This window comes from Typopeltis vanoorti, chromosome 16 (genome assembly GCF_054136105.1).
Source record: "Typopeltis vanoorti isolate ZY-2024b chromosome 16, IOZ_Tvanoo_1.0, whole genome shotgun sequence".
In the NCBI taxonomy this organism is placed as follows: domain Eukaryota; kingdom Metazoa; phylum Arthropoda; class Arachnida; order Uropygi; family Thelyphonidae; genus Typopeltis; species Typopeltis vanoorti.
In genome coordinates, this window is record NC_143564.1 from 63,894,494 (window position 1) to 63,912,500 (window position 18,007).

At 38.2% G+C, this 18,007-nt stretch overlaps 1 protein-coding gene across 1 annotated transcript in view; it reads left to right on the forward strand.

Moving 5' to 3' along the window:
• Nucleotides 1-18,007, forward strand: part of DNaseII (deoxyribonuclease II) — a 107,632-nt gene that overhangs the window by 61,908 nt on the left and 27,717 nt on the right. Inside the window, exon 5 of the mRNA XM_090406232.1 lies at nt 17,553-17,705. Within this exon, the coding sequence (XP_090262358.1) occupies nt 17,553-17,705 (153 nt within the window). The remainder of the gene's footprint in view (nt 1-17,552; nt 17,706-18,007) is intronic.

Below are 18,007 nucleotides of genomic sequence, written 5' to 3' on the forward strand. Positions count from 1 at the left end.
AGCAGCAGCTCTCAGAAACCAACCAAATCTTAATAAATACGGTTGCATCATGCTTCTGAAGATTTGGGAAACACTCATCACCAGAGGTCCCACCTTACATTCCAGGCCACCTACAACCGCCTTTAGAGGGCGCTCCACCTAGATAGGACTTTAGTGTCACCCACGTGGTTGGGCTTAGTATTGTAAGATTTGTGTGTGCATGTTACATTAATTGTTTTTGTAATCCCCATAGTTGTCCTAGTGACTAGGACGAAATATAGGAAGTATTAAATTCTATTTTAATTCTTTTTGAGTGTTGTAAAAAATCCATTAAGCCCCCAACATGATGTCCTCACAGCACTTAAGCCTCTAGACACGAATAATAATAATAATAATAATCTGTTGTGATTGAATTTTAAGTCCTTGTCTGCTCTCACTTTGAGACCCTTATCTCCTCCCTCTTCTGTAAGATATCCTCACAAATTCTATATTGTATATCTCATTTCTGTCTTCCAAATTTTAAAACCTTACACTTTACAATATTGAACTGGTAAGTTTACTGAACCTGAGTGAGCTATTCAAATCCTGCTATAGAGCCACAACATTTGCTCTAATACTCACAGTTTCCCCCAAACTCTGCAGTTGTTTGCATCATCTGCAAACAACTGCAGATGATGGAAATCACCCTAATTAATAATTAGTATGTAATTAATTAATATATAATTAATTACCAACTTGATGTGTGGCAATCTGTTAAAGGCCTTTGCAAAAAGCTAAGTTTACAACTGTATACCAATGCATTTGTCACCTTGTTATAGTACATGAACATATTGCTAACCTCACCATGACCTCCCTCAGCAAATCTATGCTGGCTATCAAAAAGAACATATGCAGCTATCAACTAAATTTTGGATCCTGATCCTTGTTAACTTCTTCAACACCTTAAGTGCAACTCCAGATTCAAAACTTATCCTATAATTCACAGCCTCAGTCATCACTTTCTTTGTGAAGTGAAGTGGAGTGGAACAATTTTTCCCTCTTTCCACTCCTTTGGGACTCATCCTGTTGCAAGATTATTGTTAAAGAAGTATGTCAAGGCTGTTCAAGCTGTTAACTCACTGGAATATTCTCTCAAAACTCCTATTTAATCTTTCAATTTCTATTTCCTTATTAACATTAAGTTTAGTTAATTCTGAATATGCTTCCTACTTGTTCACCATCAGTTCCCTCGTCTCCATTCCCACTACATTCAAGTCCTCCCATGATGTCATAATTACCTATATGAATTATTTATTTAATATCTCAACTATCTCCTCTACAGTGGTGACCATTGTACTATTCTCACCTGCTAATATCATCCTCCCATAACGATTCTTTCTTTCACTGTCCACATATCAAAAGAATTCTATCAGTTTTGGCATCATTGACTAATTACCCCTCGTACTAAACCGACCAAGTGAACAACCTTCCTGGCCTTCCCTTTGTACTTCTCATGAAACAGATTATTACCTGTTATCATATGCTGACCATTGTACTGTTTAGATAATTAATTACCAACTTGATGTGTGGGCAGTCTGTTAAAGGCCTTTGCAAAGGCTAAGATTACTACTGTACACCAATACATTTGTAGCTATAGTACATGAACATATTGCTAACCTAACCATGACCTCCCTTAGCAAATCCATGCTGGCTAACAAAAAGAACATATGCAGTTATGAACTAAATTTTGGATCCTAGTCTTTGCTAACTTTTCTCTGAGTTTCAGCTCAGAAAACATCCTACAGGAATGGAAAGAATGCATGATAGTTCTGTTGTACAGGGGAAGTGCAAGTTGGTAAGAACTTGTATACAGAAATGGCTTGATAGACAAGTTATATATATATATATATATATATATATATATATATATATATATATATACTTTGCAGGAACAGCATATATTATAATAACGTTGTGGCTAAGTTCGATACAGGAAGTGGATACAAGTGGATAGTGTTGGACTTGGTTAAAGCATTTGACAGGATATCACATGGAAGTGTATATTGGTTTGGAATATAAACTATTGTCTTTGATAAGAAAGTGACTGAAGACAAGTTAGAAAGTAGTATATAATGATGCTACCATATTTAAAGTGACTAATAGTGTACCTTAGGATTGGTTTTTGTAATTTTTCACTCTATACATTAATGGTATTGGCAAGGACCTGACAGGAGATGTTCCATTGTTTGTTGACAGTGCAAAGATAGGCTGGGCAATCAAGGTTACTACTGATATGCAACATTTACGGAAAGATTTGAATAGGCTGGAACTTGGTCAGATGATAATAGCTCTTAGCTCACCGTTAGTAAGCATAAAGCAATGCGCTTTGTCATGAGTACATTTCCAATGGCATATTACTGTATATGAGTGGGATCATGCTTGGAGTAACTGATGAGGCTAGGGATTTTGATATCATGGTGGATAGGATGTTGAATGGTCACATTGCAAAAATTGACAATACAATCCAGAGGTAACTGTGATGTAGAAATGAACACTGACATGTAAGCATAAGGAAGTTATTTTACCTCTTTACAAGGCCTTGATGTAACTGCACCTAGACTGACTGCTGTGCACAGGTTCAATTTCTTGGTTCTGAATGGATGAAGAGGAGGAGAGGGTGTAAATCTGATTTACAAAAATGATATCAGAATTATGTAATATTAGTTATGAGGGTGCATGATGCTCCAAGAGGATATGAGAGCATGTGTAGACAGGAAAGGAATGGATGACCTTAGATCAAGAGGAAACAGTTGGAATTGAAGAGTGTTCTAAAATGAATAAGCAGAAAGGGAAATGGCCCCAGTCGAGCATGGAGAGATCACATCGAATGAGTGGTATCAGTGGAACTAGCTGTAGATCCAGAAATGAGCTGTTGTGTTTGTATACCAATGCTAGAAGTATAAGAAACAAGGCAGATGAAATGACTGCACTAATTGCATCTGTTCACCCAAAGATTGTTGGAATAAGTGAAACATGGTTGAAGAGGACGACATCCTGACAGGAATAGAGATGGAAGGGTATGATGTGTTTTGTGAGGATAGAAGGGGTAAAAAGGAAGGAGGAGTGCTATTGATGATGAGAAAGAGTTATGTCCATACAAACTAGAGATGCAAGACTGAAATAGTGCTAGTGGTTTTGAGGCAGTATGGTGTGAGATAGAGGTGAATGGAATCAAATACTTGGTTGGATGTTGTTATAGACCAGGTAATGTGGATTGGGATGGTGGTGATACTGAAATGTATGCTCAAATTAGCCAAGCAAATAAGAAAAGGGTGATGATTATAGGCGATTTTAATTATGGCAATATAGACTGGAATGATGAGATAGCAACTGGAAGTAAACAAAATGAGTTTCTTGAGTTTTTAAGGGATAACTACCTCAGACAGTATGTAACAGAGAGCACGTGAGGATTGAGGGTCTTGGATTTGGTCATCTCATCAGAAGATGTAATTATAAATGAGGTGTCAAATCATCCACCAATTGGTGAGAGTGACTATGAGGTGATTACCTGGATAGTTGCCAGCAGTGTGAGGACCTCTGTGAGAAAAGGGTATATGTGGAACTACAAGGGGGTGATTATGAAGAGCTTAGGAGACAGTTTGTAGGTGTAGCATGGAATGAGGAGTTAGCAGGAAAAGAAATCAATGCAACTTGGGGATTTTCAAAAGCTATCTAGTAGATGCAATGTCTAAATGTATTACAAGGATGAGAAGGTTAAATAAGTAGGTGTGTGAGATGGATGAATAAAGAGATTAAGCATGAATACAGAGAGAAAGGGCATTATGGAGGAAGCATAAGAGAAGTGGAAATAACCAATTCCATGAGTTTTACAAAGACCAGGCAAGGCAGGTGACTTGGTTGGTGAGGGTAGCTAAAGTGAGGTATGAACAGCTGTTAGCTAATGAAGCCAAAAAAGAATCCTAAGGAGTTCTTTCGATATCTAGCCACCAAAAGAAAGAATGATTATGGAAGGATGACATTGATTGGAGAAAATGGTATAAAGACAGCTGTTGTGGAATGTGTGGTGGAGATACTTAATAAGCAGTTCATAAAGGTCTTTCAATCTTATGAATGTGACTTCATGGAAAGAATGAGAGCAGTTGGTGGTGATGAGGAGGAGAGACTGACTGTAATTGAGCAAGAGGTGTATGGGGTGTTGAGTAAACTAGATGTTAATAAGGCTCTGGGATTTGATAATATATCACCACGTATTCTGAAGGAATGTGCGAGTGAGTTGACACCTGCCTTGACATATTTTTTTAATATGAGTCTTGCACTCAGTCAAGTTCCTAAGGAGTGGAAGGAGGGCAAGATTGTGCCACTTCATAAAGGAGGTGATCGAACTTGAGCATCAACTATAGGCCTATCTGTATGTCAGGTGTTGTAGTTAAGTTGTTGGAGAAGCTTGTGAGAACTAGGATCCAGAATTGGGTTGACAACAATATTATCTTTGATGGACAGCATGGATTTGCTAAAGGGAGGTCATGTTTTAGTAATCTACTTATGTATTACAATAAAATGACTGCTTCCTTGGAAAGAGAGAGAAGGATACACAGTAATATACTTGGAGTTTGCAAAGGATTTTGATAGATTACCTCATGATAAGTTGACAGTCAAACTAGAGCAGATGGGGTTGGATATTAGAGTAGTGCATTGGATTGGAGACTGGCTATCTGATAGGTATCAACAAGTTCTGTATGAGGAAGTGATCCAGGAAAAGGAAAGTCACTAGTGGAGCACCTCAGGGATCTGTTTTAGGGCCATTACTGTTTAACTTGTATATGAATGATATTGGTGAAGATTTGGATGGAGATATTCAGTTGTTTGCAGATGATGGTGAAGATGTTATGGCCTTACAAGAAGTGAGAATAGTAGAGAAGATGTTATGGCCTTACAAGAAGACTTGAATAAATTGAGTGTATTGGGCATGGAAATGGGGATGTGAGTTCAATGGTGCAAAATGTAAGGTTTTAAAATTTGGAAAAAAAAGATGGGATGCAGAATTTATGCTTGGTGAGGATATATTGTTGGAAGAAATAAGAGATCTGGGGGTGATAGTGGATAAGGATCTGAAATTTAGGGGACACATAGCCAAAATTGTGAAGACAACACAAAGGCTTCTAGGAATGATGCGGAGGACACTAACTTGCAGAAGTAGGGAGATTCCTGTTCCATTGTATAAGTCTTTGATTAGGCCACACATGGACCATTGGGCCAACATTTGGTCACCTGGTTTTCAGAAGGACATAGAGATGTTGGAAAAGTTCCAAAGGCGACTGACTGGACCGTTAGGTAGTTTCTAACCTCTGGAATGTCGAGCATGAGGAAAGATTGAGAAGATGTAATTTGCAGAGTCTGGTGGACAGGAGGTAGAGGGGAGATATGATAGAGACCTACAAGTTAGTAAGTGGTTGTTATAGGATCGATGCTGGAGAAGTTCTACAGAAAATAGTGGGAGATCGAGGAAAACCAGGGGTCATTCCTGGAAACTGTATAAAGAGGGTGTGAGTAGGGATAGTGAGAGGCAGGTTTTTTTCGTGAAGAGTTGTAAATAATTGGAATTCTTGCCTGAGAGTGTGGTGTCTGCCAGGAGTTTGAGTGTGTTTATGACACGGTATGATGAGTTGTGTGTGATAAAAGGACCTCCCAGATGAGTCTTTGACTCCATGAGGTCTTAGGGTAATAATAATAATAATAAATAATAATAATGACACATAAACAGGGAAAAGAGAAGTGATATGATAAAGGTTTATAAATTTATCAAAGGGTATAATGGGATACTGGTTGCTGGAATTTTTTGTTAAAGTGAAGGTGGGGAGAAGATGAGAGGGGGGCATCGATGGAAATTAAGTTTTTGTGCAGGGATAAAAGCTAGATGTCTGTTGAAGTGGTGAATGCATTTAGTGTGAATGGTGTGAGTGATGTAAGGCCTTCCTTGATGAGTCCTTTACTCTCTGGAGGCCTCTGATGATGAAGATGGTGATATTTATTTTTATTCTGCTCCAAAACTAAATGTGATTCCTTCCTATTTCATATCTGCTATACTCCTGTATCCTGAACTTGTATGATGATACTGCAACCTGATAAGTTTTTTCTTATTTCTTGTATCTTCTCTCCATGTGAATTTGTGTATTTATGAATTTGAATATGGAGTTAATGATAGCTAGTTTGTGCTGAACAGAAATGCAATAGGTACTTACCATTGTTTACCATAGACTTTGCTCTTTACTCCATATTTTCCCAACACATTTTTATATGTATGGTATTCATTTCCTATTCTACGTTTTAGTTCTCCAATAAGGATCAACTTTTCCTTATTCTTAATGTCAGATTCCTTCTCTAATGAGAACTTTCTCCCACTTCTTTAGTAAAGACCCCCTTCTTGGGATCACAGGCACAGATTTGCTTCTGTTGGCCAAGTGGCTAGTGTATCTGCTCTCCAACCAACAGTCTGTTGGTTGGAATTTGCCATCGGCATGGATGTTTTTGATTGCCTATAGGTGGGAGAGGAATTTCATTGCCTGTGTCATCTCATATAGGTAACTTGCTTATTGGAGATCTGAAGTAGCTTGAAAAAGTTCAATGTTTGATCTGTGGAGAAAGGTTTTAGACTATGTAACAAATAAATAAAAATACAAAAAATATATAAAATTAATAAAAAAATAAACAAAATCCTTAGCCCACCCATGTTACAAATGTACCATAAATTTACAAAAACCTTCCATGGGGAGTTACATTAAAAAAAAGTGTCTTTGTCCAATTCTGCATTTTGATGTTTGCACACATCACTATACTTGAAATTTTCTGTCATTCACAATTATTATCTTTGTGTTTATTGACTTATTTGAACATACATATTTAAAATGGTTAAAATATCATCTTTTCATAGCATTAAATAATCCTTCCAGTTCCATATTCTTGTCTTTCTCACTAATTTGCCAAGGGACACCATTTGGTTGAAGTACCATGAACAAAGTTGCCTTTTGCCAAATGGTAGGAAGAGTAGTTTGTGTTGCTTAGGTTTGACAATAATGAGTTGCAGTAGAGAGCAAAGATCTTGAATGGAATGTTAGTGAAAATGTGCGAAGAGAAGGGAGTGCAGTTTGTGAATGTGTGGGGGATGAGTTTGAGGGATAAATAACTGTATAAGAGTGATGCACTGCATCTGAATGGTTTTGAAGTGTCACCTGGAAAGGCTGCTACTGGAAGGAAGTGTAATCAGTGATGTGAACAAAGTATCATTGGAAGTAGAGATGGTGTAAATGAGCAGCTGAATGGACTAGGTGAGACCAGTGTGAATGGAGAAGAGAATGTGAGATCAGGACTACAAGTTGAACAGGGAAATACTGTGGGCCAAGTAGGTCAGTGAGACACAGCATAAGGAGAGTAGATTCTGAAAGCAGTAATGAATGCATGTATGGGGATGGTCGGTGTATGAATGCAATGATCTGGAATTCATAGGGATAGTTGAGTCTAGAGAGTATATATGGGATATAGGGTAAGGATGAGCAGAAGCAGCAAGTGTGGAGAAGTCAAAGATGAGGGAAAGCATGGGTAGCACTTTATACACCAAGAAATGAATTTTTATGCTTATTTATTATTATTATTATTATTATTCAGGCCTCCATGGAGTCAAAAGACTCATCGTGGGAGGTCCTTCCTAAGAACAAAGTCTGTCAAGACCCATCGAGGGGGGAGGTCCCCCCTAAGAAATACAAAGTCTATCATACCACTCTTTAAACTCATTGACTGTTCTCGCTCTCACCCAATGCATTCCACAGTTCAACCACCCTCCATGCAAAGAAACCACTCCTCACCCTCTTGCTCACTGTTTCCTTTCTTAACTTCCAGGGATGGCCTCTTGTCATCACTCCTTCCCGCAATTCAACCAAGCAAAAGAACTCCCCAGTGTCAACCATGTAACCACCTCTCAACAGTTTAAAAGTCTCAATCATATCACCTCTCCTTCTTCTAGCCACCAAACTCTGCAGTCCACATTCCCTCAGCCGATCCTTATAACCAAAATTGTACAGTCATGAAGCCATCTTTGTCATCTGTCTCTGTACCCTTTCCACAGTTAATTTATCCCCCTTCAAATCCTGGGGACCAAATCTGAGAACAATAGTCTAAGTGTGGTCTGATCAGAGACTTATACAATGGAATGATAACCCTTTTATCTCTGCAGGTCAGTGTCCTTCTCATAATTGCAGCAATCCTCTGTGTTACCTTCACCACCTTTGCAATATGTCCCCTAAATTTCAGGTTTCTATCAATCATCAACCCCAGATCTCTTGTCTCCCCTACTTCCTCCAGTATAACTCCTCCCATAGAGTATGCAGCATCCCATCGATGTTTCCCAAACCTCAAGACCTTACATTTTGCTGCATTAAACTGACACCCCCCATTCATTTGCCCATCTATCTAGCTTATTCAAATCCTCTTGCAGGGCTACCATATCTGCACTATTACTAATAATCCTTCCCAGCTTCGCATCATCCGCAAACAACTGAATATCCCCTTGTAATCCACTGGCAATGTCATTGATATAAAGGTTAAACAATATAGGTCCTAGTACTGAGCCCTGTGGGACCCCACTTGTAACTCTCTGCCTCCTTGAAACTGCTCCACCATACACAACTCTCTGATACCTATCAGACAGCCAATCCTGAATCCAGTTGACCAATCTGACATCCAGACCCATGTGCTGGAACTTAAATATCAGCTTATCATGTGGCACCCTGTCAAATGCCTTCGCTAAGTCTAAGAAAATTGCAGTATATGCCTTTTCCTCATCTAATGTTCTTGTAACTTTATTATAAAAGGCTAGCATATTGCTAAAACAAGAGTGCCCCTTCACAAATCCATGTTGACTCTCACAGATAACATTACCTTCATCTGTCCAGTGCTGTATATGGTCCCTCACTACTTTCTCCAAGATCTTAACAACTACTGATGATACACAAACTGGCCTATAATTAGACACTTCCAGTCTGTTACCACCCTTATGCAGTGGCACTATCTTACCTTCCTTCCATTCCCTGGCATCTTTCCCACAGCCAGATTTTCATTGAAAAGCCAGGTTAAAGGCACTGTCAGTTCCCTAGCACATTCTCTCAAAACTCGTGGTGAAATACCATCCAGTCCCAAAGCTTTACTGACATCCAGAGTACTCAGTATCTGAAACACACTCTCCCCTGTACCTCTAAACCTCGAACCTGCCCTATCCCTCTAGCATTAAAACTGACTCCTCTAGGATGAAATACTCCAATAAAGTGTTCATTGAACAATTCCACTATGTCCTCTGCATCAGTCACTCTATTCCCATTTTTATCCCACAATATCATTCTTCCACAGTCATTTCTCTTCTTACTGGCTACATAGCTAAAAAATTTCCTAGGATTTTCTTTGGATCTTAGGGCCAATCTCCTCTCATATTCCAGTTTCGCTTTCCTTACCACACTAGTCACTCTTCTGGCCTGTGTCTTATATTCTTCATGCATCTTCTCTTCACCTGTCTCCTTATATCTCTTCCATAGCCTCTTTTTCGCATGCAATTCCTGTTTAATATTGTTTGTCATCCACTTTACTCCAAATTGTGTCCTCTTCCTCACTCGTGGTATACAGCTTTCCATTGCTGCTAACAAATATTCTTTCACAATTTCTCACGCACTAATGATATCCCGGCCTTCCAATTCTTCCCTCCACGAAAATTCCCGAAGTTGACATCTAAGACTATTATAATCACCTGCTTTATAATTCCATATAAGTTCCCATCTCTTTGATACTCCTGCATGTCTATTCATTTTCCAAGTCAAAACCATATGGTCACTCTCTCCAACTGGTGGGAGAGATGTCATCTCAGTTATTATCAACTCTTCTGATGCTGTAACCAAATCCAAAACTCTTGAACCTCTTGTTCCCTCTGTTACATGTTGCCTAGGATATTTGTCCCTCAAGAATTCTAGAAATTCCATTCCCCCTATTGCTACATGCATCTTCCTCTCTCCAATTTATACTACTGTGTTAAAATCTCCCATAACAATCATTCTTCTTGCACTTGCCAAACTTAACTGTCTAAACATCTCCTGGTCCCCATCCTCTGTGCTCCTGGGTCTGTAGCAACACCCCACTAAATATCCTGTGTTGCCCACCTCTACCTCACACCATATGCTCTCAAAGTCATTTGTCTCACTGCCTTCCAAAGCCTCCACTCTTAGAGGACATAGGTCACCACTTATCATAAGCAGTACCCCACCACCACACTTTCCCCTCTTATCCTGCCAAAAAAGCTGTACCCAGCGACTTCTATTCCTGTTATTATATCCTCTTCTGTCAACCATGTCTCAGTGATCCCAATAATTTTTGGCCAGGCTGATGCTATCTGCGCCACCAATTCCTCTCCCTTATTCCGGATACTCCTGGCATTAGTATAAGCATATAAATGCCATTGTTTCTATACCCAGCATTATCCCCTCTAGACTCCACCGGACTCAGTGTTACCTGATGTCGTCTCCCTTCTCCCAAGTATCCATTCCCACAAGAGGCTACCCTGCTATCATCCTCCCTGGGACACACTGACTCTTTCAGAACAGCAATCTCTCCAGATGCCTACATCCTTCCTCATTCAAATGTAAGCAATTCCTCGCATACAATTCCTCTCTTTCCTCAAACACACTCCAAGTGTCCACATATACCAGTCCTCTCTTATCACACATTCTAGCTATTATGTCATTCAATATTACTGCTCTTCTGCTCAGCTCGTCATTATCATGAATGGCAGGAGTATCAGAAATAAGGAAGATGAAATTGTTACATTGATTGAGTTTATTTGCCTGAAAATAGTTGAAATAAGTGAAACATGATTGAATGAGAATGATATTTTGAAGGGAATAGAAATGGAAGAATGCGATGTTTTTGTGAGGATAAGAAGGGAAGGAGAGATGATAGCGGGAGAATTATGTCCATAGAAGTGGCAGTGGTTTTGAAGCAGTATGGTGTGAGGTGCCAGTTCATAGAATGAGATCTCTGGTTGGGGGATTGTAAAGGTCAGGGAATGTGGAAGGTGAATACATCTCCAAATCAAAAAATTAGAATAATCAAAGAAAATGTGTTGAACGATTTGCAATTCTAATTTATTGCATAGAAAATAATTATTATCAAATATGAATAAGCATCATCTAAATCTACATACTTTGTAGATTATATAACCATGTAAACACAAAAATATAATATAAATTATAAGAAAAATGTTATTTGAAACATTCACAAAATTAGAATAATTTTTAATGTGGTTCAAAATATTAGAATATTCGAAATTTTTTCAATTAGTTTTGAGGAGAGCATAGAAATAGTATATATTTCAGTAGCTGTGGGACGACTAACTCGTGTGTGAGGAATCATTTGTGCATGGGTTTCAGTTAATCATTTGCTAAACATGGGGCGAATGAGTGCCATATTGGAAGCTAAGAAGTTTCATATGGTGTCTCTACACAAAGAAGGCTCAACTCAACAGTTTATAGCGAAGGAATTGAAATGTTCTCAAGCAAGTATGAGTAGAGTACTGAAACAGTATTCTAATAACCAGAGTTTTCAAAATAATTGCTGCAGTAGCGGTTTGAAAGGTAATAAGGTAATAACTACATCAAAAGATGAGAGGAGATTGAAGAATATCATGAAGAAACCTGCTTCTGAAGTGTAAGCTATTTTCACAGGAGATGGAAAGAACTAGGTGCGAATGTGTCTAAATCTATGACATTGAGATGACTTCACAAATTGGGTTTTAAATCACGTGTGCCTAAGACAAAGCCACTTATGACTTCCAAGCAAAAGGCAGCTAGAGTGCAACGGTGTAAGCAAAGACTGTTGTGGGGTCAAGAGGACTGGAAAAAGGGTACTTTTTAGTGATGAAAGTATGTTTTGTGTGTGTCCCATGGTCATCAAGGGATACGTATTTGGCATCTTAAGCAAGAAGCTGAAAGTTTATTTTTCACTTGGTCAGACTATAATAAATTTAGTTTAATCCTTTATCCAAGTGTGTGCAAACAAAGTTTGCACCTGAAAGTATCTTCAGGACTGAGGTAAGGTGGTACAACACTGGGAGACTCCTTGCAAAGGTGGAGCAAGCTACCAACACTCCTATCTCAGTATCTCCCATAATGCAAAACACATCTCCTTGCAGATATGTATAATGTTATGCATTAAATGGGAAGGGCCACTACCCAGACTAGTTTCGACCTTTATTGAGGTCTCTTCAGTGGGAGCCAACCCAAGTGCAGATACCAAGCAAAGTCATCTCCTCCTATAGGAGCTGCCAAACAGTGTGCCACCTTTTTATTAAATTACTCTTGAATTAGAGAAAGATGTTGAAAGTTTATTTTTCACTTGGTCAGACTATAATAAATTTAGTTTAATCCTTTATCCAAGTGTGTGCAAGCAAAGTTTGCGCCTGAAAGTAGCTTGCTCCACCTTTGCAAGGAGTTGCCCAGTGTTGTACCACCTTACCTCAGTCCTGAAGATACTTTCAGGCACAAACTTTGTTTGCACACACTTGGATAAAGGATTAAACTAAATTTATTATAGTCTGACCAAGTGAAAAATAAACTTTCAACATCTTTCTCTAAATCCAGAGTAATTTAATAAAAAGGTGGCACACCGTTTGGCAGCTCCTATAGGAAGAGATGACCTTGCTAATGCTTCTGCCTTGGTATCTCCACTTGGGCCTGGTTCCCACTGAAGAGACCTCAATAACGGTCGAAACTAGTCTGGATAGTGGCCCGTCCCATTTAATGCATAACATTATACATATCTGCAAGGAGATGTGTTTTGCATTATGGGAGATACTGAGATAGAAGTGTTGGTAGCTTGCTCCACCTTTGCAAGGTTTCGCCTGGTGTACCACCTTACCTCAGTCCTGAAGATACTTTCAAGCACAAACTTTGTTTGCACACACTTGGATAAAGGATTAAACTAAATTTATTAAGCAAGAAGCATTTGGCCGGCCTGGTTGGCTGAGTGGTTAGCGTATCCTCTCTCCAGCTAAAAGGCTGTGGGTTCAAATCCCACCATGGGCATAGATGTTTGTGATTGTCTGTGAAAATAATAGTGGTGATGGTAGACAGTAGATGGCGTTGGTGTAGATGAGGCGATTTGTGGATGAGGTTGAGAGACGGAGAGTTGTAGAGTAGGTGCCCTCCCTCGATGAGGCTTAGAACTCCCTGGAGGTGTCAAATAATAATAATAATAATAATAATATGACTGCAGCAGGTCCAGGTAGGCTGTGTATAGTGTAAGAAAGAGTCAATTTCAAAGTTTACCAAGAAATTCTTGAGCACCTTATGTTACCAGCATCGGAAGATTTATCTGATGGTGATTTCCTTTTTCAGGAAGATTCAGCTTCTTGTCACACTTCCAAGACTACTACTAGATGGCTCAGAAAGGCAAATCAGTGTAATTCCATGGCCAACAAACTCACCACACATTTAAACCCAAATAAGAATTTCAGGGGGAGGGGAATTATGAAGAAACGTTTTCAAGAGACAACAATGAACTTGTTTCTAGTCTGCAGACCATATAGGCATGTTTTAATAAAAAAAGACTGTGAACTGCTTGTAAATAATATGCCCAGCCATTTATGAAGAGTCATGAAAGCTGGGGGGGATGCAACATAGTACTAATTATCGTGTTGTTTCCCTTTTACTGTAATTTTTGTGCATTTATTTTCACTTTATTGTAATATTTTGAACCTGTTATGTCTTGGTCTCCCTGTTATTTATTATTTTTATGTTAGACTTATCTTATTTCATTTCTGCTCTTCCGTTGTCGACAAATTTATATTCTTTAAGTCGCCTGCGCCAGCCGGCAACTGAAGTCTGAGACACAATTTTAAGCTACCGAAAACAATATAGGGATCAAGAGGTTTGCAGTCGTGGTCCCCCTTTCTTAGTTACTAATGGATTCCCCTATTTTATATGCACGGTCCGAATTTTAACAAGTGGTAGCTCAATTCTCAGAACAATGACAGACTCGTGTGGTTTGAATTAAAGAAATACATTTATTTAGACAAAGCACATATATACACTTTAGTCAGAAATTTCAATTCTAGGGAGCCTGAATTCCCCTCCCCCCCTCTTAAATTTACATATCCAAAATTATTTACTCTGAAATCTTATGGTATCAATTTCACACTCTTCTTTGTTTAACTATATTCAGGCTCGGTTAATTTCTCCTGAGTTGCTCAGTTCTCATTCATGGGAATAACACATATACATAGATACATTCTACAATCCTAGTGTGAAGCATATTGGACGTACTCCGTCTTGCTAAATTCACATGAGATAATATTTTCTCTTATATTCTGGCTTTATCCTACCCCAAAATTCAGTTCATATTTAAGTTCAAATTTAATACAATAATAACAATGTTTCTCCTAGCATAAACAGTCCGAAGCCTTGGTTCCCAGCTCAGCTTAAGCTTAGGGTGTTACTTGCTCCTTAGTCGTACACAGAATGTCCAAAAGATTACAGTTCTTTAGATATAAAGTAGAAGTAGACTATATGGAGTTCCTTAACGTTCTGTTTCATATTCCCTCTCTGGTTATTAGTTAATCTAATACGAAAACTTGCGTCTTATCATTCTTGCTTTTCTGGTAGTTATTAGGACTTCCTTAACTAGATCTCCGGGTTTCCTCACCGTATATTTCTTATGGCGTCCGCGATATACTTCTGTTCTTTTCAAAAGAGATTCACCTCTTCGCTGTTTTATACGTTGGCATGGCTAACCAACAGCTCTTTCTGGCAGCATTCCTTCAATGTGGCTACACTCGACGCGGCACCGTACAGCAACGGAAAATGTTGCTGGGCACGGTGCCAAGCTTCACAGCTATCCAGCACTTGGAGTCAGGAACCAGGAACAGAAAAAAGAGAACAATTGAATTCGGTGCCGAAACCTATATACCTCATGTGAGCACCCTCTCTTGGTGGCTACGTCATGCACATAGCAGCGGCCGATTGGTTACCGCAGCTCCGAACTGTTTTTGACATGGCTCAACACGTGTATTATCTTACATACAATTTTCAGCATTTATACAAATCTTTTCTCTGTTAAATAATTCACAAACATTATCTATTTCAATTATGGGGTTCTCAAAATTTACTTAACATCTACAAGAGTGTTTAGCCACAGTTCTGGCTTACCAAAATGCACATTTTCTTCTGGTAGGCATAAGTATGTCCATATCCATGGCTTTTAACGTTACCTTATGTTCGGTTGGAAATGGGATAACTCATTAAAAGTGAGTTGGAACTTTTTACGACACAACAACCCATATTAAAAAATATTCTAATTTTGTGAATGTTTTCAAATAACAATTTCCTTATAATTTATATTACATTTTTTTGTATTTACATAGTTATATAATCTACATAAGTATATAGATTTAGATGATGCTAATTCATATTTGGTAATAATTATTTTCTATGCAATAAATTAGAATTGCAAAGCATTCAACATATTTTCTTTGATTATTCTAATTTTTTGATTTGGAAGTGTACAATGAAATACTCATATATAAGCTACTCAGCTTAATGAGCAGGCAAAGGGTGATCACTATGTGATTTCAATTACAGCATTATTGATTGGAATGGAGATAGCTTGAACACACCCCTTGAGGGTAAATATCAGGAAATCGATGATGATGATGATCTCCCTAGTTGTGTATGGAGGAGTGGTATCCCAAAAGAGGAAGATCACTAGTGGAGTGCCACAGTGAACAGTTTTGGAACCATTAATGTTTAATTTGTATGTTGATGACATCGTGACTGGCTTATCTGAAGATGTGCTACTGTTAGCTAACGATGCAAAGTTGGGAAGAACTATAAGAGGTAGAGCAGATATTTTGACCCTGTAGGAGGATCTGAATAGACTACGTGAGTAGGAAAGTGAGTAGAGTCATCAGTTTAATGTTGTAAGTTGCAAGGTTTTGAAATTTATTAGGCAAGGTTTGGATGCAAAGTATACAATTAATGGGGAAATTTTGAAGGAGGTAGAAGAGATGAGAGATCTGGGAGTGATGGTGGACAGAAACACGAAGTTTAATAGGCCACATATGGACTGCTGTGTGCAGATGTGGTCACCTGGTTTTTCAAGGGAGATAAAGATGTATTGGAGAGGGTCTAGAGAAGGTTTACTTATTCAGTGTCAGGTCTATAGAATGCGAGATGAAAAGAGATTAAGGAGATGCAAGTTGAAGAGACTTGTGAATAGAAGAAGGAGACTGAATATGATTAAGACATATAAGTTGGTGAGAGTGTTACCAGATTAATGTGGAAGAGATTTTTCATAGAGTAGAGAGAGACAAGAGTAGAACAAGATGCCATCCCTAGAAGCTGTATAAGGATAGAGTGAAAAGGGAAGTGAGAAGAAAGTTCTTTGCATGGAGAGTGATTGATAACTGGAATGCATCCTGAGACTGTGGTGAGTGCAGAAACTGTGAATGGTTGAAAGACAAGTTTAACGATCCTTTTGCACGAGAGAGAGAGAGAGTATGGACATTCCACAATGAGTCCTTTGACTTCATGGAGGTTGGATGTTAATGTTAATGATATTCAGAGTATAACTGCTAGCTTATTTTTAAGTTATTTTGGCCTTGCTTTGCTACTGTATGAATTATAGAAATATTTTGGTCTGAATAAGTGGCCCTTCCTATAATGTTTTTGCTTTATTGGATAGTGAGACAATTTATGTGAGGTCAACAACCTCTATATGCAAATAAAATAGTTGTGAAGATACTTTGTAAACTTCATAAGCAAAATTTGGTTGCTTATGCTTGGGAAAGTGGTTAAAACAAGAATAAAATTTCTGTCAAGTATAATATACTGTATTAATTATTTATTATTATTATCCCAAGACCTCATGGAGTCAAAGACTCATTTGGGAGGTCCTTTTATCACACACACATCTCATCATACTGTGTCTTAAACATACTCAAACTCCTTGCAGACACCACACTCTCAGGTGTGGTTGTCTGCAAGGAGTTTGAGTATGTTTAAGATGGTTCTCTCCTGATCTCCCACTATTCTCTGTAGAACTTCTCCACCATTGATCTTATAACAACCCATTACCAACTTGTAGGTCTCTATCATATCTCTCCTCGCCACCAGACTCTGCAAATTACATCTTCTCAATCTTTACTCATATTCAACATTCCAGAGGTCATAAACTACCTTAGTCAGTCACCTCTGGACCCTTTCCAACATCTCTTCATCCTTCTGAAAACCCAGTGACCAAATCTGGGCACAAAAGTCCATGTGTGGCCTAATCAAAGCATTATACAATGGAACAAGAATCTCCCTACTTCTACACGTCAATGTCCTCCGCATCATGCCAGTGAGTTTCCAATATTCATGGCTGAGATTTCCATATATAAAAATTAAAAATTAATCTAAGTAACACAGTATATTTCATTGGATAATATTTTATAAATTTATAGAAATGTTGATTTCTAGTTGATTTTTTCCCCCGTTAACATATCATTCTAGGAGTAGTTGGCTTTTCTGACACAGGATTTTGGTTAATTCACAGTATTCCTAGGTTTCCAAATACTACTGATTATCGTTTTCCAGTAAATGGCAGAGAGAATGGTCAGATAATTCTGTGCATTACATTTAAATTGAAAGAATTTGATGCTATTGGTAAGTATGTAGGCAATTTATTTATATTAGTAATATTATTATTAACAGATCTCCATGGGAACACTAGACTCATTACAGATGGTCAAACTGAGTATTATCACATGTTATATTACACTTGAAATTCATTTCTGCTTTCCACATTCACAACTCTAATATTCTAAGAATAATCTCTTTAGTATTATGGAAGATGTCTATCACAACTTAAATGTCTATTACACATGCAGGACTGCTCTTAGGGTATTATGCTACTAGTAAATTCATAAAGCAAAACAAAAAAAAGTATAGTTGAGATACAATTTTGC